The 26,522-nt window shown below is 44.7% G+C and overlaps 1 protein-coding gene and 1 non-coding gene across 11 annotated transcripts in view; both read right to left on the bottom strand.

Moving 5' to 3' along the window:
- Positions 1 to 26,522, bottom strand: part of PHF21A (PHD finger protein 21A) — a 178,805-nt gene that overhangs the window by 12,966 nt on the left and 139,317 nt on the right. For 8 of the 10 annotated variants that reach the window (XM_066362589.1, XM_066362553.1, XM_066362597.1 and 5 more), the window contains 8 exons: positions 21,169 to 21,420; positions 19,871 to 19,960; positions 16,011 to 16,304; positions 8,136 to 8,234; positions 4,585 to 4,636; positions 3,774 to 3,853; positions 3,250 to 3,310; positions 582 to 745 (listed from right to left, as the gene is read on the bottom strand). In XM_066362589.1, coding sequence (XP_066218686.1) covers positions 582 to 745; positions 3,250 to 3,310; positions 3,774 to 3,853; positions 4,585 to 4,636; positions 8,136 to 8,234; positions 16,011 to 16,304; positions 19,871 to 19,960; positions 21,169 to 21,420 — 1,092 coding nt within the window. The remainder of the gene's footprint in view (positions 1 to 581; positions 746 to 3,249; positions 3,311 to 3,773; positions 3,854 to 4,584; positions 4,637 to 8,135; positions 8,235 to 16,010; positions 16,305 to 19,870; positions 19,961 to 21,168; positions 21,421 to 26,522) is intronic. The other 2 variants (XM_066362617.1, XM_066362607.1) reach the window with 2 other exon arrangements.
- On the bottom strand, positions 17,104 to 17,208 carry LOC136390244 (U6 spliceosomal RNA). The gene has a single exon (XR_010748673.1). It is a non-coding gene; the product is annotated as a U6 spliceosomal RNA (small nuclear RNA).

Raw genomic sequence — 26,522 nt, 5'->3', positions numbered from 1 at the left:
TGGTTTTGCTCTGGTTCCTGGCCTTCAGAACAACCCTTTGTAAATGCTCATTTAAAAGCTCAGGGCACCAGTTGGCACTCCTATAGTTTCTAGGCGAAGGAATACTAAATATCTGACACTTTCCGGAACCCATTTCTAACCATCTCTGCTGAATACAGCTGCTTTGGAGAAAAGTGTCCCACTTCTTGAAGTCTGCCTGAAGCAGGAAACAATTGCTGGGGGAACACACACCTTGCTCATTCTCCCCACCTCCTAAACGCTGACGACAGAAACCTGCCTGCCTTTTTGTGGCATGCGCTCTGACCTCCGTGCTATCTCCCTTCCTCGCACTCGGTCACGGCCGATCAAACCCAGACTCCGGAACTCGGGCTGAGCCTCCTGATGTGTATCGGACACGAGCCTCAGGGACACAGCAGGACCCGGGGCCCCGGCAGAGAGCTGCCTTCCTGGCACACAGGGTCCTGCAGGGATTACTGCTGTCCCAGGGTTAGTCAAGGAGGTGCAGCTGGTAAGGAGACAACACAGGATAACGGTTCCCCGAGTTAAGCTCTCAGACAGCGAGCTTTTCCCAAGTTACTTACGTCTGTGGAGGTGGGGCTGGGCAGGGACACAGGCTGAACAGGTGCAGGGAAAGTGAATGTGGTCTCTGTCTTTTCATTTTCAGGGGAGTCAGGATGACTGGATGGGGGGGATGTTGGGGTAAGGGCTCCAAACCCCAGCACTGCATTGTATTTTGGAGGACGACCTATATACCGAGAGAAGGGAACAAAAGGGGAAAAGGGGGGAGGGAAAGAAAGGGGGAAAAATGATCTTACATACCTTTGGCCAGTGTTCCTCATTGGCTAGCATGGAAAAGGAAGTGAGGTAGCAGACAGAAGGTTAATACAACAGTCCCAAGGAGAGAAAGAGAAGCAAAGATTTAACTGTCATTAGAAACAACTGCGTGTCAGAAGAAGGGAGGATGAGAGAGAACTTGCAGAAGGACAGGAGGGGCTGGGTCATGTCAAAGGGCCTTGCCTTGGGCACACAACAGTGCTGTCCCTGGGCTGTTAGAATCTGAGATTCCTCATGCAAGGACCAGAGCTCACTGTGAGCCGAGGCCAGCAATGAGAATTCACTTTATTTTCCCATAGCTTTCTGCAAATTGTTCTCGAATGTTTCTCTGCAACCATCACTCTTAGGATAGTTATCAATAATTCTGTTTCCACAGATGAATTGGTTTGGGATTCCTGCTTTTCCTTTTCTCCCCTGCCTTTATTCTGGTCATTTCACTGCGTGTAAGAGTAGAGAAAGGCGAAGCAAGGAGACAAAACTCATGTTAACTGCTCGACCCCTTGCTGGGAAAGCTAGTGAGAGATGTGTCCTAGGAGTAGCTGGACCCTAAGAGCAGAAAAGCTGCCCTGAGCTTACCTATGACTTCAAGCAGGTCTGGACACAGGTGTCCGCCCCCTCCCCAGTTGATCGAGAATTGTCCCTGTTCCTAGCACTTTCTGGTGAACCATGTGTCGAAGCACTGGGCGGCTGCAGTCTCAGGGAAGGCCATCCTCAGCCACACTGCTAACTGGGGGACCTAACCTGAGCAAGAGCATTTTGAATCAAGCCTCATGGCTATAGAGAATCTTATAAAGGAGCCCCAACGGGTGTGTGCAGAGTCTGGGCCAACCGCTCTTGCCTGGCACGTCTAAGTCAGGGTCCTTATCTTCTAAGGCCAGGGTCATAGCTTCTAAGATGTGAGGGAACAAAAGCGTATGCCTAGAACACCCAAGGGGGGGAAAAAGAGCCAGAGAGGTACACAACTGCCGACGAGCTCCGGCAGATGGTACATGGGATGACGACTTTGCCAAGTTATCATTTATATCAAAATTATGCACAGGAGTCCTGATTCTGTCAGACATAGCACAAACATTACCTATCTGTGTTAACTGGGAGTGTCTGCAGTATAAAGACAGACTGGACTGGTTTGTCTTTTCTGGGGAATGCAGAGCGGCGAGAAGCAGCGGAAGATAAATGCTCTGTTTACCCACAGAAGGCATATCCTACGCTCTGTGAATGCAGGCTTTCATCCTCTGACCTTGGCGAGAGATGCCAAGGTCTTTCTGGATCATTTAACCTCTGTCCTTTTAGCAGATACAGGCCACCAGCAGGCCAATTAACTGTGGCTGCTGGCTAGGGATTCCTTTCTGAGAACCATGTCAGAGGTCACCCAAAATTGCCCAAACTAAAACAATCAAGAATAACCCATGATTGTGTGGCCCAGGAACTGATAGGAAGCAATAGCTTAGGGTTTCTCGTCTAAGTATTTCTGACCACTTGAAAGACGGGGCTGATGCGACATAAGAATGGGTTACTCAGGGTGGGCACGCTATCTCTTTGGGGGAGAGGAGGTCCTGGAAAAGCAGCCCTCCCTGAGGCAGACAGAGGGTCGGGACGACCTCCTAAGCTTCCCGGAGCTCTGGGACTGTGTGTGCCTACGCAGAAATTAGTATGCTCCTCCACTCACTCTGCAACCTTTCTAGCCTGGAACTATAATTCAGGGACACATTATCATGTGGAGAAAGGGACCTTGGGATGTATTACTGACATCAAAGAACAATTTCAGGACCTTGTTTATGAGCTCAAACTCCAAGCTATTAAGACCTATTTAGACCTGCACAGTGAGAGCTGTGCTGCTGTCTCTGCCCTGAGAGGGAGGGGGGCGCCTGCGGGGGGGGGGGGGGGGAGAGGGCTGAAATAGGGGGTGGAGCTCTTTAGGAATGTCTGCTTTCAGAAGCCTGTTTGGTCAGTGACCTTTCCTTCTCACAGATTCTAAGTTTTCCTTTTGTTTACCTCTCTCCTTCCTGGAAAGTCTGCAGCTCACGGAAACTTAGGAGTCATGCTCTGGTCTCTGCGGCAGCAGGATGACTTAGATACTATGTGCTAAGAACGCCTTGGGAACAGCAGAGCCCAGCTCTGCTCAGTGATGCTGGAATGCTTTCTTTTGCACGGTGCTCTGTTCACTGCGCAGTCTTTACGCACGGCCCGGGGGCCTGGGCAGAAGTGCTGCACTAAGCTGTTCCCCGCTCGCTCTGCTTACATCTCAAGAAAGGCGGCTCCTGACTCAGTGTCCAGAACTCTAATGAGAAACCTCCTTCTGTCCTCCCCCCATACTCAGAGAATAACAACAGCAAAACTATTTTTAAGGGGAGAGGGAAGAGACACAACACAGAAAGTGAAGGCAGCAGCAAGGGCGAGATATAAAAAGGGACTCACCTCTCTTCCGGGTCCCAGGATGCATCGTACTGTTCAGGTAGGTGACTGCGCTCTTCTTCCGCTTTGAGGGTTGAAGAAGGAAACAGGACGGGTTGAATAGCATGGTTACTACTAATACTGGCAAAAAGCTAAAGACCAAGCACAGCATGCCTGTCAACATGCCCACGAGCTCGTGCCAGTCACCCCACGTTCTCCACGCTAACCTAGTTCATTATATACAAGCTTGGCTCTGAGATCACATTCCAGAGGGGTCTGCCTCTGCTTCAGATGACAGTTGTGGTGAAGCCGGGATGAGTTAAATTTTTAAGGAAGGTTTGTATCTGTTCAGACTTAGGAAAAAAACTAAGGGGAAAGCAGTGAATTTTTAAAAATGAAATAATGGAATCAGCCAGGGAAAAATGCATCATTTCACAAAGCAGGGCAAGTCCAGTCAGGGCACTGCTTTCAAGCAGGGTTTCAAATGGGAGCTGAGCAGGTCATAACTGACACCGGGCAGGGAGGGAGGCCGGCGCGGCCGGGAGTACCTCTGGCTCAAAGACCGCCCCGCTGTACACTGGGTTTGCTGTCGTCCTCCTTTTCCGCTCTTGCCTCTTGCTTTGGATTTCTTGGGAAAGCAAAAGGTTTGAATTAGAAGAGAGGTATGGGGAATCTCAAAAACTTCACTTCACTGTTTTGACTACCGGTTTTCCCATGACAACCCAGAAAGGGGGCCAGTGCCCTTGTCTCCCTGCAGCCTCCGCAGAGGCTGGGAGCAGATCTGTGGGGCTGTCCACTCCCACTCTCAGACAGCAGGGCCACGCTGACCCACAGAGAGGCTCTCTGTGACTGAGAGCGTCACGGCAGACGGCATTTGTAAACAAGCTGTCCTGATTTATTTTTAGATCATGGTGTCACAGGTGTGGCTGAACTTCATCCACAGACTTAAGACTGAGTAACCACAGTTCACCCTTCTTCAATTAAATAACTGAGATAGGTACAGCTTTGTAACAGTTCTGAAGATTCTGATAACCAAGAGTGATGGAAAAATACCAAGCCAGAGGCATATTTGCTGCTTCATACTGTCAGGAAAAAGAAAAGTCCCCCTAAGTAGACAGAAGTCACCTTAATCCGGGCAACTGGGTGGTCTACCCAGGACAGTAGTGTGTATGTACAATGACAGCAAGGGGAGAGGCTGAACATCAGCAATTTTTACTCTAAAGGAACTGAAGTCCTCACTGATTGAACGAAACTCTATTTGTGTTTCAGTTTTCTATTCTAGCAATATAATCAAACACGATTTTCACGAACAAAGCTCTGGGCCAGAAGAAAGGCAACATGATGAACAGCTTCTCTTACCTTCTAGATGGTCATGTGTCACCAACCCCAGAGACACCATGAAGGCAAGTTTCTGTGCGGGAGAAACGAAAGATGAACGTGCTTCAGTCTGGGTTCTCACAAAGCCAACAGCCCGCTCCTCGTTAGACTCCGAGGGAAGGCCAGCCCAGTGGGCCGGCGGCCTGGAGGACGCAGGCGCAGCGACCGAGCGGGCGTCCTCCACTCCTAACAGCTGTGGGGCCACTCCACGGCCCTCCTGTCTTACAGGGCCCAGAGGAGGAGGAGGAGGGACTACATCCTCTTCTTCCTCAATGACAGAAATCAGCATCTTGAGTGACCCAAGTTTTTATTTTCAAAGAAATATCCTCGGCCTGACCTGTGGTGGCGCAGTGGATAAAGTGTCAACCTGGAACGCTGAGGTCGCCAGTTCGAAACCCCAGGCTTGCCTGGTCAAGGCACATATGGGAGTTGATGGATGCTCCTGCTTCTCCCCCCTTCTCTCTCTCTGTCTCTCTCCCCTCTAAAATGAATAAATAAAATCTTAAAAAAAACCAAAAAGAAATCCTCTTAGAAGAGGATTTCATGTTTGAAAAACATGCAGAGCACCCCATACAACAAACTCGAAATTCTAAGCAGTTCACTTGCCACGACAGGTCGGGCTTTCCTACATCTTTCTACCAGTGGCTACAACACTAAGTTAAAGCTAAGTGAGTTTTAGGAATCACAGCAGGTGGTTCTGCTTAACACTATGATTTTGAGTGCTGTATCTCTGACTAGGTTGGTTAGGACACTGCACCCAAAGCCGAAACACAAGCTGCGCCAAGTTGGAGACGGCAACTGGCGGATGCCTGTTTTGCTCTCCAGCTACGTGCGGTCTCGAAAGCGGGCTTCCTGTTCCGCCGTACCACTGTGTGCGGTTGCTATAAACACCAAATAACGCATCACCGACTTCTTCTGCTGATGAATGAAGAACATCAATTGCTAGGAGGCATGTTCCTGTATAATTATTTATACCACAGTTTGGCCTTAAAAAAATCCTGACATTTCATCCTCAACATTAAATACCATGATATTTTGGCCTGACGTGATAGGTTCAGGCTATTCAAGATAGCGTGTTGTGAATGAAGGTGCAGTCTTCCACTAAGCCGCTGGAGAACACAGAACTGTCCTTGACTGATCTCCCCAGAACGCTGAAGAAATGCTTTTACTTTATTTCTTATTCCAAAGCTTAGAGCAGGGCCCCTCCTCCCCTGACAGCCGGAATTCCCTGGCGAGGAGAAGCGGCATCAGACGTGCCGCCCATTTTCCGCCCTGTATGCAGAAACGGCCTACATGCTATGGTTGCCAAATAGCCACGTTCCTAATTTCTACTATCCTTTCAAAACATAATCAAGTTTAGAAGGCTGTCTACCAATTGTTCTCTGTTAATAAAGCAGGGTGAGCACTGACATTCAGATGCACTTCTCTTTCCATTAAGGGACAGCAGCCTTCTTGGCCACTCACATCCAACTCACCTTTGCCAGCCCAGACAAGAGCTCACAAAATAATTTTTTTGTGTGTGTATTTTTCTGAAGCTGGAAACGGGGAGGCAGTCAGACAGACTCCCGCATGTGCCCGACCGGGATCCACCCGGCACGCCCACCAGGGGGCGATGCTCTGCCCATCTGGGGTGTCTGTTCTGTCGCGACCAGAGCCACTCTAGCGCCTGGGGCAGAGGTCAAGGAGCCATCCCCAGTGCCCAGGCCATCTTTTGCTCCAATGGAGCCTCGGCTGCGGGAGGGGAAGAGAGAGACAGAGAGGAAGGAGAGGGGGAGGGGTGGAGAAGCAGATGGGTGCCTCTTCTGTGTGCCCTGGCCGGGAATCGAACCCGGGACTTCCGCACGCCAGGCCGACGCTCTACCACTGAGCCAACTGGCCAGGGCACAAAAGAATTATTAAATAAGTAAGTAAATAAATGACCCTCCTCTCCTGTGGCACAGATTGTCAGGGATGAACAAATAAAAGGCTGTCAAGAACTTTCGCCTCTGTGTGGCACACGTTTGCCAGGGCAGAGCTTCTGTCCAGCCGGGAGGCAAGGTCCCTGCTTCTACACAGACGGCTGGTACCCGCTCGCCCTGCTGCGCCGCTGACGTGAGACAACCTTCAGTTTCTCTCGATAAGGACATTTTGCTAATAGCCTGTTCTATTTTCTTTTCCTCCAAGCACAATACTCATCATTAATTTTATGGATGATTTTACAAGTTTCTCGGCAATTTGCAATGACTAGTAGTTTTTTTGGTTCAAGTTTTGGTCCCTTCTTTAACATAAGTTAAAAATTAATCCATTTCATACCAGAAAGAATTATAATTTGTATGTGTTTTAGAAAACCCTTCACTGACTTAATAAATCACTGCTGTGTTCTGTTTTTTAAAAACATGAAGATTTGGTGGCTTTATGCCAGTTTGACAGGTTTTGTTACAAAGAATGCACTGAAGAGAGAAGGAAATGTGTTACTAGTCTAATAAAATCCAACTATCAGATATTCCTCATCACATCACCTGTCTAATTTTTCTTTTATAGCGGCTTATGCAAAAATCATCAAACTTAAAAGTTCTCTTATCTAAGGACATATGAATTCACGTTCTATATTTGTACAAGAGTCTTGTTTGCTATTTAAGTTTATAATTCCATCCATGGTTGTGGTACAGATGTTACTATTTTCATCCCTACTTTTATGCTTCAATGAACTACTTTTCAACTACTGGTTCATTTGGGATTTGGGAATCTAATGTGATACAACAGTAATAACAAAAAAGCACATGTAACAACTGTAATCGATAACATAAATAGACCTTCGCTAAGGGAACTGAACATCTTATAACTGTTGGCGGAGGCAAACAAAACATAATGATCATTAGGAATGAAATGGGATATCTGGGCAAATGATCACTAATCTTATATTTCACATTTGTAATGTATATAAAATGTCTGTATGCCAGCTCATGGGCACTCAAGGACACCTTTTTTTTTTTTATTTATTCAGCGAGAGGAGGAGAAGCAGAGACAGACTCTCATATGCGCCCTGACTGGAATCTACCCGGCAAGCCCACTAGGGGGCAATGCTCTGCCCAGCTGGGGTGTTGCTCTGTTGCTCAGCAACCAAGCTCTTAGTACCTGAGGCAGAGGCCATGGAGCCATCCTCAGCACCTAGGGCCAACTCGCTTCAATAGAGCCATGGCTGCAGGAGGGGAAGAGAGAAAGAGAGAGAGAGAGAGAGAGAGAGAGAGAAGTGAAAGGGGGAGGAGTGGAGAAGCAGATGGACACTTCTCCTGTGTGCTCTGATTGGGAATCAAACCCAGGACATCCACATGCCAGGCTGACGCTCTACCCACTGAGTATTCAACCCTCCAGGGCCTCAACGCTACACTCTTAATCTACCTTAGGCCACCCTGACTTGGCAGTAACATTACTGAACAGTGAGGAAGCAAAAGAAAAGCCAGATAAAGTGATTCAGGAGCAGTGTGCCCCTGGTGTGAGAAGAAGCCCCCACCCCCACCCCCGCAGACAGCCACGCATCCCGCAGGCTGGCCTACCTGGGGGTTCTCCTCCCGTTTTGGTTTGGGTGCAGCAGGTGGAGTGATGGTGCGGCTCTCTGTTTGTTTCTCATCCGCTTCTGTGTGAGATTTAATTGTCTAGGAGAAGAAAATGAAATGAAAATTCAGAATTCACTTTTCATTAAAAGAATGAAAACAAATACAGTTTGACTGCAGTCAACAAGAAAGAAGAACGTACTCAAATTGGAAACATCGTATTAAAGGAAGTAATGGGAATTTCATTTTGGAAGGAAAGAAATATAAAATGTAGGGCCCCAGTTGAAATGGCTAAATCGTAAAACTAGAGTAAATATGAATCTATAAATACAATGGTTTATACAAAAAGAAAAACCCACGGTTTAATTCCTATGTATAAAAATAAAGTCTGGGCTGCTTTCTCTGATTTTAATGTATTTTAGAATGTAGGGGCAGTTTCCCAAAAGCAAGCCCACTGTTGTTACTTATGGGTCAAACTCCAGTCCACAGCGTGCTTAAGATCTGAATAATGTAAAAAAAAAATCTTAGATACACACGCATCTATTTCAGAACATTTTAAATTACAATCTAAGAGAGGTTGCAGAACTACTGTCACTTGGGATATTTAAAACCTGTCTGCATCATCCATTAGAGAGATTCAATTGCTAAGGAAAGGTCATCTTGCAAAAGGCTGACATCCTGATTACCTGCAACCTCGTCTTTCAGATGCATCCATTCAAACAAAAGAAACACCAGTAGCATTATCATCTTCAAACACAAATGGCAGCTAGCAAATTGGTAGACGGGGCTTGCATTACTATTCTTATCATGGCCCAATGGATAATTCATTTCATGAAGCCCTCTGTAAATACTGAAATGATGCTAGAACAGTGGATAAAACTAAACACAAACCTAATTTACTTTTTTCAAAATTAAAAAAGCAGATGCCGGTGGTCTTTTCATATGGCAACAACAAGTAATTAAATAAGTGAGAATGAAACTGATTATTGATGAGCAGGCACCAAATGAAAGACTTTCTTAAAAATCATTATGCTGTGAAATTTATTACCAGACCTGAAAGACTAAACACAATCACAAAGATCTTTCACGTTCCTTCCTGGCCGCTTCCATATTTTTCTTGTTTTCTCATATTACCTGAGGAAAGTGTAGCTCTACTTTGGGTACAAATGCTGTCTTGTTTTTCCACCAGTGGCCTGTCCCCCTTCCTCTATACACTATAGGCAGTGGTCAGCAAAGTGCGGCTCGTGAGCCACATGCGGCTCTTTGGCCCCTTGAGTGTGGCTCTTCCACAAAATACCATGTGTGGGCGCTACCTCGATAAGGAATGTACCTACCTATATAGTTTAAGTTTAAAAAATTTGGCTCTCAAAAGAAATGTCAATCGTTGTACTGTTGATATTTGGCTCTGTTGACCAGTGAGTTTGCCGACCACTAGGCTACTTGAGACCAGGGATACTCTGCGCACTCTCGCGCCCCCCTGTGCCTAGGACAGTGCCTCACGCAGAGCAGCGACACTGTAAAGAGATGTTGCTCTCTGAGTGGGGAATACAGCCTACCAGAAGAATCTCCTTCTCCACGCTCTCACACCACACACATTTCTGAACCCAAAGGACATGTTTACTCCAGTAAACAAACCACCAAATATACCTACAAGGGAACACGTGGGAAAGTAGTTTATAATGACACCTGTAAGGGCTCAGGTGTCTGGAGAGCCACAGCTCTCTCAAGGTGAAGGACAGGAGTCTGAGCGAAGAGGAAGAGGGGAAAGCCAGCTGTCAGGGTTTGGGGCTCTACTCCTAGGCTGTGGGAAGCTCCCGGAAGTCACTCGCTTCCATCTCGAGGGCTGAGCAAAGCCTCCAGGGAAGGGCAAACCAATGCTTCTCCAGCTTCAGATTTTCCCTCTCATGCACAAGAGTACAACTATCTCAGGGCTGGATAAAAAACATCAAAAGCATCCAAAAAATAAAAATAAAACAAAACACGGGGGGTATTTTTCTCTCATGGCCCTCTCATTGTGGGGGAGGCCAGCTGCCACGCTGTGAACAGCACTATGAAGAGGCCCATGTGTGAGGAACCGAACCTCCTGCCAACAGCCAGCGAGAAGCAAGGCCGCCAGCACCCCGTGACCGAGTTTGGAAGTGGATTATCCAGCCCCAGTTGAGCCTCTGAGATGACTGCAGCCCTGGCCAACTAATCTGGATGCAAACGTATGAGGGACCTTCAGCCAGAACCACCCAGCTAAGATGCCAGCTGATTCCTGACCCCCAGAAGCTGTGTGACATAATGAATGTTTGTTGTTTAAAACAAACAAAACCCATGGGGGCGGAGGAGTGACGGCACAGAAACGGCAGAACAGGGAGCTCGAAGAATCACTCCTTCTATGGGAGCAACCATTAATCTGGCAGAAAAGAATCTCCATTCTAGAACTCTGGAATCTAACAAAAAACTGACTGCAATGGGGAAGGGGCACTTAAGAAAGAGGCTGCTCAATTTCACTAAGGAAGCATTTTTCCTTTCCTAACTACGAAAACCCCATTCCCCAGCTGGGCAGAGGTGTGCGGATGGCAGCCTGTGTTCCCGGTATGACTTGCTGGTGCCAGGGGAAGCAGTATGGGCCTTTGCTCCCAAAAGCCTGGTGGTCACACGTTTTGACCTGTTCGGTGATTCCCTGAGGACTGATTCAGAGGTTGACCTCCGTCTTGCCCACCTTAGGCTGGGGTAACTTTCCATATGGCCTCTGACAAAAGCATCTAGGAATGTACACAGCAAGTCCTCACCTAATGTAGTCAACAGGTTCTTGGAAACTGCCTTTGGCCAATTCTACTACAGGCTAATTGATATAAACAAGTTCCTATGGTATATTATATAAACTAGCCTATGGTAAAATTGGTTTCATCATATGTTCTTTCACTTAAAATTGTTCACTTCAACAATTCTTAATTTTATGTGATGTGAATTTCATCTCAATTTAAAAAATTAAGTTGGAAAACAAACACAAATGAATGAAGCTAAAAGTTTGGCCTCTATCAGAGATTATGAACCCTTATCCAGAGGTGAAGCTTCCCGGCAGATTATTTCTTGCCTACATGGTGTTTAAACAGTTGCCAGTATTTTAGACTAGGCCATTTCTCAAAACATCTGGATTTCTGGCTCCTTGTGAAAAAGTTTCCATATGATAAAACTTGGCTGTTGTCAAGAAGCAGCTGCTTCCTGGAGATGTAGTATGTTATAATGCTCACAAAAATTAGGGGATATTTCAAAATGAATATAAAGCAATTAAAAAAAGAAGCATTTGATTTTTCTTTATTAAACAGGAACATCAGAAAAGCAAACGACAAGTCAAAGAAAGTTGTTAGATTATGCAAATGAATGCAAAACCAACTTTTATTTCGTTGGTGAGAATGCACTATACAAAAGGCTGAAAGTACTGGAGTATCTGCACGTTCCCTGATCCCCTAATTTTTGTGAGCAGTGTACTTTGCCCAGTGTGTCACAGTCCTTTCTACTTTCTATCATCATCTTTTTTTTTTTTTTACAGAGACAGAGAGAGAGTCAGAAAGAGGGATAGACAGGGACAGACAGGAACGGAGAGAGACGAGAAGCATCAATCATCAGTTTTTTCGTTGCGACACCTTAGTTGTTCATTGATTGCTTTCTCATATGTGCCTTCACCGTGGGGCTACAGCGAACTGAGTAACCCCTTGCTCGAGCCAGCGACCTTGGACTCAAGCTGGTGAGCCTCGCTCAAACCAGATGAGCCCGTGCTCAAGCTGGCAACCTCGAGGTCTCGAACCTGAGTCCTCGGCATCCCAGTCCAATGCTCTATCCACTGCGCCACCGCCTGGTCAGACTCTATCATTTTCTTGACACCAAGGCCAAATTGTCAATTTTGTCATGCTTGTCTTACTACTTCAAAGAGAAATTAAGGATGAAAGTAGGACATTCCTTATACTCCTATTGAAAATGGAAAACTAAAATGTCCAGCTTGCTTTTTTCATCTATATTTCCTGCTTCACATCCACAGCTATTTAAATTTGTAAATCCTGTTCTTTTTGGTATTATAAAGATAGAAATAAAAAACTCTGAACAAGCCTGACCAGGTGGTGGCACAGTGGATAGAACGTCGCACTGGGACATGTTGGACCCAGGTCTGAAACCCCAAGGTCACCGGCCTGAACACAGGCTCATCTGGCTTGAGTGTGGGATCACCAGCTTGAGCACGGGATCATAAACATGAACCCATGGTCGCTGGCTTGAGGCCAAAAGTCCCTGGCTTGAAGCCCAATGTCACTGGCTTGAGCCTAAGGTCGCTGGCTTGAGCAAGTGGTTACTCGCTCTGCTGTAGCTCCCCCCCCCCCAATGGTCAAGGCACATGTGAGAAAGCAATCAACGAACAACTAAGGTGCTGCAACAAAGCATTGATGCTTCTCATCTCTTTCCCTTCCTGTCTTTCTGTCCCAATCAGTCCCTCTCTCTGACTCTGTCAAAAAACAAAAAACAAACAAAAAAACAAAAAACTCTGGACAAGACGATGACTAAGTTAATCACTTTATATCCTTAATTCCAAATTCACCTTCTGAGACTTGGCTGCATGAATAATCAAAGTCAGGAACGAGCAAATAAATGTCCAAATAGTTTCATCAATTAAGGTTCAATAAATTTGGATTGAAGGCAAAGCAAAATCCATTGTTTGGTCCCTTGGATCTATTTTTTCTACAATAGTATTAAAATGGAAGGTAAAGAGTCACCAGCTCACGTTTACTAAGAGGGAAGACTCAGATAATGTTCTCATCTTGAAAGTCCTTTTTTGTTTTCGGAGGATGTTATGTAGGCTCCTATGCAAGGTATATATGGAGTAGAAGAATGGGTAGTAATCTGGCAGTTTTCCTCACAAAACCTGGAACTGTTGTCAGTAGACAAGCCTTGGGGCACGCACAGAGGTTTCTGTCCCAGGAGGTGTGGTGGGGAGGGAAAGAAATGAACATAATCCCTGAGAAATAACTGCCCGACATTATCTACGGACATAAAACACTTTATCTCATCCCATCAACAGGGTGTTTAGCCCCTTTCTTAAAGTGCTGGAAAGTGCTGAGGGGCCAATAAGTCTGGATTTATCTGCTTTTTCTGCCTAAAACATGTTTCTAGTCTCAAAGCTCTTTAAACTCTACCACTCGGTTTTTCAGAGCCACAGTGTAATGTGGCTTCTAATGAGGGCGGAGACAAGGGACCCTCTCTGGGCTGAACAAGGAAGTTGATGCTTGACGGGAGGAGGCAAGACCACCGCTGCTAGAACGGACACCGTCACCCCTCTCCTCGGCCAGGTGGGTGGCCTGTGACTCCACACAACCTGCCAGGCTCCCCCTGTTCCAAACGCACGAAACTTATGCTCTGGGAGGGTCCAGGCTCTGATGTACCCGTCTTGGTACTCAGACACCGGCTGTGGCACAGCAGTGGGCAGGCAATCATATTTTTATTGAATGAGAGTCATCACCCTAAAGAAACAGTAGAAAGCAGAAAGGAACCCACCTGGCCTGGTCACACAGGGGCTGCTGGGAACAGGTTTGGATAATTCTGTGAGCAGGCTATTAAGTGGTGCTTCGTGGCTACATACAAGGTGGGGCAAAAGCAGGTTCACAGTTCATATGGCAAATGACACAATAATTGATAAATAATGCAAGAATAAACTCTGCTCCACACCCTCACAACGGTAAACCCTGCATGTACCCTGTTTTACTCTAAGCCCGTCTGTGAGATCTGATGGCTCCACCAGCGAGAGTAGGAACGAAACATGAGAAAGAAAAGAAGGATAGTAGAAACACATGAAGAGAGTTCTGAGAATGGAGTCTGGTCTAGAGAGAGTTCGCTGCTGGTAACCTTGCGGGTGACCCTTGCCGAGTGCGGTGACCTGCATGATCGTCGTGCCAGATCACTACCACACTGACACCAGGATGACCGGACTCCTCCACCAGGGTCAACAAGGAGAGAGACCGGAGAATTTACCACTACAAAAGAACTTTTATTTTTAAGAATTCATAGGTACCTTTCTATGATATTATAATAAAAATTAAAAGCTCTGTCAATCTGTAAGGCCGGGACATGAAAAGACATTCCAGTTCTAATAAAGAAATAGAGCAAGGGACAAAATACATATGAACTATTTTTTGCTTTAAAAATATTAGTAAATGCCTAGAAAATATGTAGAGGTATAAATATAACCTATACTGTTAATAGCAACTTTTGGGGGTTAAAATTAGAGGGGATTTTAGCCTCTTCATAGATTATGGGGGGGATGCACTTTCTACAATATGTTTGCATTTTTTCTTTTACAATGAATATGTATTATCTTTGTAATGAGAAAAAACAAGAAATGTAAAAATAAGAGAAAGCTTAAAAAATTCTTCTTTCATAAAATAACTTTATAAAAAAGAAGTTAAAGAGAAATGATATTTAGCAATCTAAAATAGTGTCCTGAGACCACGTTCCTTAGGGTTCTAAGGGTCCTCAGAGGTACTCTGGGAGCCATCCCAGGACACCAGGGCAGATGACATTCAAACATGCCTCCACCCAGATTCCTCAGCTTGTCAATTCTGTATTCAATTCAGGCTGGGGCAAAAGAGGTTTACAGTTGTGAATCCACGAAACACCGTTGTGTTCCTGTGTCATGATTTATTAATTATTGTATTATTTTTTTACAAAACTATAAACCTACTTTTGCCCCACCCTGCATTTTAATATTGTAGCTCTTCTGATAGTAAGTTTGAAAACTTCTGACCTAAAATATGTGTGTACATAATTTATTTCTGAATGTTTCTCAAAGCGCTCCCTGAGTAAGGTTCTCCTGAAACAGAAGTGTGTTCTTGCTTGTGCTGTCTGAGCATCAGATTTTGGTGCCCAGACACTTAGTGAGGGGTCTGCAGCACCCAGGAGCCACCGGGCAGAAAGCTGGGTGCTCCATGCCTAAGGTTCCTCTGCGCAAGAAGGCCCGGGCCACAGAGAGCCTGCTTGCGCCCCACCAGCTGGCCAGCATCTTGGAATCAGTCAGCCACCCAGAAGCAGAAGATTCACCATCATCAGAGACTATTTTCAGATGAATGAGAACTCAAACTTGAGCAATCAGCAGTAGGTCAATGACTTTTTAAAGCAACTTTATAAAAGAGGATGCTTTTCTTTGCAAAATTCTTCTTTTTTTTATCACTGTTTTTCCCTTAAATAGAATATATGATGACTGCCTATAAATCCTTTTAGCTTGCTTTTAAGTCTTTCCATCACAGAACCCTTAAAGTATTTTTAGAGGTTACCTGTATTTCTCTAGCCTCATCTTTTTAATAGAACATTTGCTTTTAAAAATATAAACAAAAGGCTTCAACATATGAGCTAAAATGTCTGTATCCTCCCGAGTTAAAAGAATGCTTTCCAGAAATTTTAATCTTTTTCATTTGGCACTTCATTATCTGCAATAACCAGGGGATATCTGTGAGGTGAAATCCCTTTCCTTTTGTTTATTCTTCCAGACTTTCATAGTCCTGTCCGCATCTGGATTCTTACTGGACTGAAACTAATACGGCCTTTTCTGTTCACTACCTCATCTGTGCTTCCTGGTCGAGGGTAGTGGAACCCATTGTGAATTTCTGCTTCAAAACCAGCAGGGGGAGCGCACTCACACAGGACTCTGAATCCACCTCTGAGGGGATCCTGGAAAAAGCAACCCAACTTCCTTCAGTAAGAATGGTTCTTTTGCAATTGGAATAAATTATCACACGACAAGCAACAGGTTACTGACAATGCTGCTGAGATTAAAGAGCCCTTGAGAAGATGTGTTTAGAGATAGCCCAGCCTCAACGGCTACTGCCCAAAGCAGGTGCACACTCTTGCCTGTACCTGTTTTTCAAGGCTTGGCTTGCTAAGCTGTACAGTTTGAGGTCCAGCGAGTCTGGTCCCTGGAGTAGCTATCACAATGCTGGTGAGCTGGGCCATGGGGAACGTTTTGGCTATGGTTGCAGTCTGCCCATTGACGACACGGACGGGGTGGATGGAATTCTGGGAGGTAGGGAGGGTCGTGGGGGTGAACTTGGTCAACATAACAGGCCTCTGGATAAGTTGAGGAGCTGCAAGCATGGGAGGAGGTGCTGGGGCAATAGGAATGTTATTCTGGGCCACAGGCTTAGGTCGCACCTACGGGGAAAGAGAGAACAATTATCGTATTACTAAAAGAAACTTCCTGTATGTCTAAGTAACTGTCAGATCTTCCATAGTACAGATGTGAAATGTTATTTAGTACAAATATTGATTAATAGTCACTTTGGTTTTATTATTTTTGTAGATCTCAAGATACATAATTTATAAAAGACTCATCTGCTCTTAAGAGGATACAAATGCTACCCTAGAATGCGGTTCTTCTGATTCTAAACTAGTCCCTCTATTACACCATGCCGTCTCCTCAGGCTGAGGTCAAAAGCCCAATCCAGATTCTGGTCCCACCCAGAACTTGTGCCCAGAGTATGGTAATAAAGCTGCCAATGGCCTTAATTCACATTCTGAATTTCTTCCTATCCACAGTTCACCCCCATCTCTGGCTCTTCAACTTCGCGTCTTGGCCAGTCCTTCTCTCGGTCTCCCTTGTGGGCTTCTTCTTCCTCCATCCAACACTATATAACTATTTCTCAGAATTTTGTCCTGGCACCCCTTTTCTCCCTCCTCCTGGGAGCTCTCGCCCAGCCTATGGCTTCGGTTACCACCTAAGTACTGGACACGTCCACACTTGTAACTCAGGACACCAGACACTTCCTAAGTTTCAGAATCAAATTCAACTGCTTCAGACCTCTCTACTTGGAAAGCTCACAGGAGGTTCAAAATCAACATGTCTAAAACTTACTAATTTCTTCCTCCACCTTTCTCTTCTTCCTATAATCATCACCTCAGTAAATGGCCTTTCCTTTCCTAAATAAACTTCAGGATAATTCTTTTTTTTTTTTTTTTTTTGGAACGCTTCACGAATTTGCATCATCCTTGCGCAGAGGCCATGCTAATCTTCTCTGTATCGTTCCAATTTTAGTATATGTGCTGCCAAAGCGAGCACTTCAGGATAATTCTGATGCTTCCTTTTCCACCTCTACTTCTTAAATCCTTCTCATATATCTCCTACTTTTTGTCCTCACTGCCACCACTCCATCCTATGTTTGGCTTACTGAAACAGTGGCAGAAAATTGTGATTAAAAACATGGGGTTTGCTTGGGTTCAAATCCTGGTTCTACCACTTACTAGCTGTAGGACCTTAGGCAACTTACCTGGTCTCTCTAAGCCACTAGTTTTCAAATTTTCTAAACAGTGACCCTATGGGCAAACTCCTTTCCCCTTGCGCATTAGAGTTTGAAGTTCAGTTAACACTCTAGCTCTGTTCCCCTGGAAACCTGATAAAGGTAAGAATGGCAACTGTTACCAGACAACACTACTTATAATAGAAATGACCCCTTATTGTTAAATTGAATCTGAACAGGGAAGTTTATAAATATATATATGCTTGATGGGACACCATACTTTGGGCTTCCTGAAGTGGGGTGACTCATAACTGGGCATGTCCACTGTGGGGACCTTGAAAGCCATGCCTATGCAATTGTTACAAGATACAGCGGCTTCTGTGAAGCATAAGGCTTCTATGTGAGAGGGCTCCCCCGCGTCCTGATCTTCCTGCACCTGAGCTATCTGTGGACAGCTGTAGAGACTGCTGTCTGGGCTCCTGTAGGGATCCCAACTCAAGAAAAATGTCTGATCCTGAGCAAGAGCTGGCAAGTTCTAGTTTCTGTCCTATATCATTCTAAGTACACTGCTCACAAAAATTTGGGAATATTTCAAAATGAATATGAAGCTATAAAATATCCCTGAATTTTTGTGAGCAGTGTAGATTGGTGCCAAGTGTGGCCCTTGACAGTCTTTAACTAAAGTCTGAAACTTTAGTTAAACTTAAGATGACCCTGTGGTGGGCGCTGCACATACAGGAAATACATTTCACACTGTAACCGGTACATACACACAGACATTTATCTCCATCTTTATAAAATCAAAACTTAATAAAACAAAATTTATGTGCTAGGTGCTTTAGTAGTTTCTATTATGTTATGCTCATTTTCTTTAAAAACTCTGCTTATAATCCACTAAATTTCATTTCACAGCCGACTAATGAGTCATGAGCCACCATTTAAAAAACATAAACCAAGCCTTAGAGTCCTTACCTAAAAAAGAACAATACCTACTTTCACAGGGTTGTCGTGAGGATTAAAACTGATAACCCCTGTAAAGTGCCTACACGGTAAGTGGCACGTAGCAGGACTCTCTACACAGTAGCTATTATGGTGGTTGACAATACCCTAACTGTTCTTCCTCCCAGTCTTGACCACTAATCTTATCTCCACACAGTGGCAAGAAGGAATTTTCTAAAACAAAAATCTGATCACGCCATGTTCTTCTCTGAAAATGCTTTAACGGCTCCCCACAGTTCCTGAGATGAGGCCCACATTCCTATGTAGCCCGTAGTATTCCACAGGCGCTGGCCCAGTGCGCTTCTCCAGGCTCACCTCTCTCTGCGGCCCGGCCCGAGGCAGCCACGTGGCCCCCTGTGCTCCACCACACCAAGTCCAGTCTGGCTCTGTAAGCCTGCATGCATTTCTCCATCCCAGACTTATGCATATGTTTTGCCCTCTGCCTGGGGCATTTTTATTCTTCCGCCAAAACTTTTTCAGGCTAACTTTACTAGGGTTTTAGGTCCCAGGCCGAATGTTAACTCCTCCAGAAAATATCCTATATAATAACTCTTAAGAATGAGTTGGGTCTCCTCTGTTCTCAGACTCCCCTGTCCTTCCCATGACAGACGGTGTAACTGGCTGTACATGTGTCTGAAGCTCTCTAAGGGCAGGGAACTGTCGGTCCTGAAAACTGGCATGTCCATAGTGCTTAGTACCTTTTTTGAAAACGCAGGGTGTCTATTAAGAACTTATCCGATATGTAATTAAAATCATATAGGCAGTCCAGAAATCACTTATGGCTACTGACCATAAAATTTCTTTCTGTTTCCTCTTTGCCTGAAACCTGGGGCTTCAGATAGGCGTTCCCAGCCTTCCCACCAGGCAAATCAGCTCCCCCCGAGACCAGACTGGGCACTCCCGACATTCTGCCACGAGGATGGCGAGTTCAGCCCCACTGCTGTAAGAACCCTCCCAAGAGCACGCGGGCAGGCCGAGTCGCTGGGGTCTACACAGAAAGCTCCCGGTGGAGATCCCTCGCCTAAGTCTTCGTAAGCAAGGCTCTGTTTGGGTGTGATGCTAATACCTTCACTTTCCAGAGTAGAACTGGATGGTTTCCACCAGCCAGCTTGGTGGTTGGGTCCTTCCTGCTCTCTTCGGCATACTGGGGAAAAGTGGCACTTCTCTTCCTTCCCTGCCAGCAGGCAGGTGTTGGCTAACTTCCTCCAGTAAGTCGACATCGGAAGGTTTAAAGTGGTGTTCCCTTCATTTATTCTAACGTAGGAAATTTCCCTTTCCCTACAGCCCCCTGCTAGTGCCACTGGTCACTGTGAAGAAACCTTGGTGACAAAGTACGGTTCTTCGTGGTGCAGAGCTCAGCAGCTGGGACCTGGGGCCCGGCTAGGTCTGGACGCAGCTGAGCCGACAGGAGTGGCAGCAGCGCGGGAGGCCAGCACGGACCTCCGTCCCGCTAACCCGCACTGGGCTGGCCAGCGGTTTGCTCACCTGCGGAAGGAAGTTTGGACGTGGAGTGAGTCTAGGAGGAGGGATAAACTGTGGTACTTTGATGGGCTGAGGAGGTGTTGCCTGAACCTGCTGAGAAAAGAGAAAGATCAGTAAACCAGAGAGGACAATACATGTTCAACATCAAAGCTAGACATTCTTACAGTATTTTCGGCACCACTGTTCTCTGAATCAGGCAATATTTTCTAGAAGCTTTCACTATGGAATTAACCGCCTGAATTAATCACAAGAAGCTGTTTTAACTCTCCCACCGGCATGCTTCACCCCTTAGAGCGAACCAACCACATTCGTTCCCTCACGGACCTAGTGTCGCACATGCAGGCTCAGCAACCTTAAGACCATTTCCTTTGACACTCAAGAACTCTTGCACTTATGTATTTTAAAAGTCAGGACTGGATCCAAAGTAAAATCAAAGTTCCTGTCTGGCCAAACGGGCCCTTTCCGAACACTAGAGTTTTATCTCACAGAGAATGGCTTTATTCCTATGGAGCATTCTCCACCTCTCAGCATCTGGCCGAGTTACCCGGCTGCTTCTCTAAAGACTCCTGGGTGTAAGTGGCAAAGCTTCACTTCACTGCTCCCCAGTTTCGCTCACCACTGGTTATCATTCAAAAGCCACCAAGAACTCTTAGCTGCCATTTCAGGAGAAAACTTTTAAACCTCAATGTGGCTATCCTTCCCCAAGATTCTGAGAATATCGGTTTCTAAATGGTTTACCCTAGAAACCACATGAATAATTTTGTTCAAGTATTTCTTCTTTCAAGGGATCCTTTTTTTTCTTTTCTGATGGACATGGACACTGTTAATTTGTGAGTTTCTTGAATATTTTTAAAGTACCCCAACGAACTCCAGTACTTCCTGGGTACAGTCAATTTCAAGGGGTAATGAACTAAAAGAATTCAGTAGGGAGCTTCCCAAAATCAGTAACATAGCCCCAGAGAGTCTAAACACTGCGGTTTCACAGCAAGGACGGCGGAGAGCAGGGAGAGATGCAGGGAGCAGTGTGCATCCTCTGTGGGGGGCGTCTTCCCCCTCCAGCCAAGTCAGGCTTGGACCTCAGGTAACGCACTGAGTGGGCTTGGTCTTTGGTGCCAGGACACCGCTCTAGTTATCTGAGCAGACAGTAGGAAAGCTCTATTTCCTAGCCAACCCCAAAGGGGAACCTGGTGTGGTCGTATTGGAGACTGAAATCCAGCAGGAGCATGAAACGGATATACTCTACAAACGCATATCCTGAACCCTCTCATGTGGGCACACATGAGTAGCAGCTGCTGGCTTACCAGAGTGACTGTGTTTTTTGCCACAATTTGGACAGCCTCTGCCCCAGGCCCAGTGACCTTACTAGACGTCTGGAGGTTGACTGGTGTGTTCTGCACATCAGTGCTGAGCACAGCCTTCTGACTGTTGATGGCGGTCACCATAGCAATGGTAGGTCTCTGGCCCACAACAGAGGCAGGCATGGTCGCAGTTGCTGCTTTCAAGACGAGAGGTAGTGTCTTTGTGGTAATCATAGAAGCTGTAGTTACAGTCTTCTAGGAGACATGGAGAACAGATATTAAGACACTGAAGTGTGATCCCACTAAACAATATGCTGCTAACCCCCAGCAGAAAATAAAGCAATTAATTCTCATAATTAGTCAAGTTTCTCAGTATAACATTTCTTTTGTGTACATATAGCACACATTTTACTACAGAGAAAGACAATTGCTAGTTTGCCAGAGTTCTCAAATTTAGCTTCAAACTCACAGTAATAACTGTAACTAATACGGGCACAAGGTTTTCAACAACGAATGGGGCAAGTTTATAGATATAGACTGTACTTACTTCTTCTGGGTTTCCTAATTCTTAGCTTGCTCTCGATTGATTTAAACTTTGTAGAAGTTGCAAATCAATGAGGCATGCACTATCTCTACCCTTAATCGCTACAACCTCATCAATGGGAAGAAAGCCATCATATAATTCTGATTATCCGCCTCTGTGACACAAAGGCAGGGATAAAAGGACAGTAGCTTTTCCTTCTCTTGAGCGTCACCCTGGAGAGGTGGAAGGGAACCTCACATAAGGATTAGTGTAATTGTTGCCTCAGAGGCCGTACATCCAAACACCGGATAATAAAACCAACTAGTACAGTAAATACCAGCTCCTGATACCAAAGGGATATGAGTCACTACCTATAATCTCCCCTCTGGAGAACTGCTGCAGAAGTGATCAAAGATCCAGTGAAACGTGACAAGGTGGAAACAAACACCTGAGTTTCACAAAGTCTTATAGATCAGAGGATGGACTGAGGCGAGAGGATCTGACTGATGCTCTGTAAGAGCTACCGCAGCTTTGAAGCTGTATTTTCTAGACTTTTTACTAGAGTCATTAAAGGAGCCAGTTACACGGCACACATATCTACCTAGCACTGCTAGTCAGTCACTCGAGACCCAGACATTTTAGGAATGTGGGTATTTATCTGGTCCCATTTGCTGGTTCTGATGTTGATACTACCCCACCCTTTAACTTCTTACCTTACACTTGCACTGTCCGATTTGGTAGCTACTAGCCACATATGGCCGTTTAAATTAAATTCATTACAGCAAAATAAAATTAAAACATCAGCTCATCAGTCACCTTGCTACATTTCAAGTGTTGAACAGCCACATGTGACTAGTGACTACTAAGTTGGGTGGTGGGGACTTCCGACAGTGCTGCAGGCTCTTCTGGACAGCAGTGCTCCAGACCAGGGAACAGGACCCTACTCTCCCAGAGACAGATCTGGACAAAGTCCCTCGGGCATTTCTATTTCAGAGTCCATGTAAGTACTTGTGTATTCAGTTGTTTGGTTATAGGTAAATCTTTATTTCCATTTTCTGCCTTAAACACATACATGTATGCATGTATTCCCTAATTTCTTAACACCTTTTTATTTTCTTTTAGCCAAAACGTTCATGATTTGGCCTCGTTTATCCCATCGTAGCGTAATCAGCAACCCTGATGAATGCTTGTCACCAGGACCACCCAAATCTTTGCTTCTTCTTTAAGTCCGTAACACAAGAGTGGTTTGTCTCCTGGCCACTGCCTCCTCCAATTTGAAACGGTTATAAAAGGGGAGCACTCATTCACTTGAGGGGTGAGCAGGCCATCTATTCTCTATCATTGATGAAAACCAAATAAAAGCTAGATGTTACTAATCATTAGAAATGTTACCTAGTGTAGCAGCAAGGACTGACTTCACATTAAAAACACTTGTAGTAAATGTTTTTAACCTAGTGTGATTTAGCTCTATCTTTCAATTTAAAACATCTAAATACAAAGAACTTTTGAAGTGGTGAGCAAGTCACACCAGATGGCATTCAATCCTGGTACTACCATGGGTTATGGAAATAGAGCTCTAATCAGGAGAACTCACAGATGTGGATTTTAAGAATAGTTGTGCATGTTGTTATTGCTTTAAAGGAGGTTAATATACTTTTATTTGAAACATCTTTGGTTCAGGTAAATCATTATCAATATTTTGAATAATTCTAAAAAAGTGAGTAAAACCTCAAACTCACCTGAATTATATACTTACCATTGACTGCAACACTTAAACACAGAAACCTAACAAGGTTGTTCACCTCTTAGCTTAGTATTTTTATTCTCCTTTGTAAATAGTTGTGGCTAATTTTACTACATGTATTCTAGCATCTATAAAACTCTTTGTATACACAGGCACAAGATCTAGTACATGTAGCAAGGAAAACTTCCTGGAGAACATATTTACGAACTCTTTATGGACACCAGGTATCAACACAGGTATTACTTGGATCTTTTCTCCTGGTCTGGTGCTTGCTCTGTTCTAAGTATTAAGAACATAACAAGCTCTTGGAGTGTTAGATGACAAAGAGAATCTAAAATTCTGAAGTTCAAACCTTATGAAACCTCTGAACTGTTCTGGCAGGAGGGAATAAAAGACGCGGAGAGGAAAGCTACCTAACAACAAAGAAAATTAATTTTATGGAAGCTGTCCTTGGCCGGCTGATGCTGTCTATGAGTGCCTTTAGGAGAAGAGAGCAGTTTCCCACACTTTCATGAAGGGGCTCTTTAATTTGGACAAAACCCACACTGCACGAACTAGAAGTTAACACAGAATTACATGGCGAGAGGCACAAGCTGAAAAATCCTTTTCATTTTTTTTGTTTTGTTATTATTGCTGTCTATCTACACAGCATGAGGTATCGATTGAAAACACACAAAAACTCCAGTGCACAAATCAGAACTTAGAGGAATTATTACTTGGGCTCTTATTAATTTCCACAGCTATTTCAGACTATTTCTCGGTTTGATTTTGCATGGAAGGTCACTGTGGCACACTCAGACTACTACTGATAGAGCCCTCCCTTCTGTCTGTAGGGTTTATTTTGTTTGGTTTTATTAACTGTGTGCCAGTTTACATGTGTATTATATCATCAAAAGTGACAGGGTTGTGAATAGAAGTTGAAGGGTATACCTACATTCAACTGTTCTATCTTTTTTTCATTTTCTTTTCGTGTCTACTGAAAAAATTTCAAAATACACATATAAGCATGAGTGGGGGTTAACTAAGCAAAGAGAACTGGTCCCCCTACGCCTCCATACCTAACCTGACTCAGAATGAACAACTTTCTCTTCCCTGCCCATGCTGTGATTGCTATTTACTAGTTACTGCTTTCTGAACTTAAGATATTGAATATATGCCACACACAACCTCTCATTTGTCCCTGACCCCATGAACTTTTAATGACTCCCTACGACTGCCAATATTCCCAAAGGTTCTGTCAGGCACTGGGGGCCCCCCACAAGCCAGCCCCCTCCCACCCTTATGGTTTTCTTTCCCTCACCACGGCTTCCTGAAATCCCTGCTCCAGCCACGCAGGTCTTCCTCTCCTCCAGGCCGCATTTCCTTTCCTGACTCCACACTTTTGTTCACACTGCTCTCTACTCCTGGGATGCTCTTTCTCTGCCCACCCATCACTGAGATCTCACTCATCGTCAGGGCGCTGCTCAGACGCCACCTCCTTTATGAAGTTCTCACTGCTCCCTCCACTCAGAATGACTGTCCTCTGGTCTTTCCACAGCACTTTGCTGGTACTTCCATTTTCTTCTTTGTCAGCTGTTCACCTCTTCCTCCTCTTCTCTGAAGTTTTTAAATTAATGAAGACAGAATTCTGTCTTATTTGGGAAATCTACTCTCTCTGTTGCCTAGCACAATGCTTGCATATAATAGTAAAGGCTTGATAAATACTTACAAAATGAATGAAAATAATTATTGTACACAAGATTCTAGGCAGGGGCCATTATTACCTCTTTGTGTACCAGAATCTAGCATACAGAGAGTACCCAATAAATACTGACTGCTTACTATAAAAACAAAACCCAAAAAACTAGAGAATCTTTTAGCTTCTAACATTAAACATTTGTATTACATAAAACAAAATAACATAAAGCAAGCTTAACCAAATCAATCAAATGTATCAGGTGGGCTACAGATGGAGAGATGCCTCACAACACTGTTTTGGGGGTAGCCTTAGGCTCCTCACCATCATAACCTCAAAGCAACACATAACTCAGATTATACCAGAAAGGGAAGAGCTATAATGAGTATTACTTAAGTATTTTCTCTCATTTATGCAACATGGAATGTTACTTGAACAGAAAGTTTCCATGGGTTAAGAGAAAAAAATTCCTATGTGCCAGGAAATAAGGAAGTCTATCATACTCCTTCCATGTAAACATTTTCTGATCAAACTGTACTTTGTAAAGAGAACAACCTAATCCGACTCTGTTTAAAAGTCCAACAAAGTAATCTGGTAAGAAATCTTTCAGAAGAAATACAGGTCCTGGTCCGGGGGTTTAAAAATCAAGTCAGTTTGAACACCTAATTTTCAAATACCCTTGGGGCGGAGATTAGGGCAAAATTGTAGGCTGCTCTAATTCATAACAGGGATTCTTCTTTTTCCTTCTTTGGCATTTTATACAGTTAATTTTTTTTTTGTATTGTATGACAGTATAGAAGAGTAGTGAATGGACTAATTTTTCAGCCAGAACATCTGGGTTCAAATCTTGGCTCCCCCACATATGACCCACATGATTTTAGGTAATGACTTACTCTCTCTGTGCCTTATTTTTCTTATCTTAAAAAAAAAAAAAAAAAGAAAAAGAAAACAGCCTGACCAGGCAGTGGCGCAGCGGATAGAGCGTTGGACTGGGATACAGAGGACCTAGGTTCGAAACCCCGAGGTCGCCAGCTTTACAAGCTCACCAGCTTGAGCACAGGTTTGCTTGAGCACGAGCTCACCAGCCTGAGCACAGGTTTGCTAGCTTGAGCGTGGGATCATAGGCATGACCCCATTATCACTGGCTTGAGCCCAAAGGTCACTGGCTTGAGCAAGGGATCACTTGCTCTACTATAGGCCCCCCTCCCGGTCAAGGCACATATGAGAAAGCAATCAATGAACAACTAAAGTGCTGCAACGAAGACCTGATGCTTCTCATCTCTCTCTCTTCCAGTCTGTCTGTCCCTATCTGTCCCTCTCTTGATCTTACTCGCTGTCTCTATCACAAAAAAAAAAAAAAAGAGAGAGAGGAACAACAACCACCACCTTCCTTATGAGGGTTGGGCTGATTGTGT

The sequence above is a fragment of the Saccopteryx leptura genome, chromosome 1, assembly GCF_036850995.1.
Source record: "Saccopteryx leptura isolate mSacLep1 chromosome 1, mSacLep1_pri_phased_curated, whole genome shotgun sequence".
Classification (NCBI taxonomy): Eukaryota; Metazoa; Chordata; class Mammalia; order Chiroptera; family Emballonuridae; genus Saccopteryx; species Saccopteryx leptura.
This window is presented reverse-complemented; position numbering and strand designations above follow the sequence as displayed.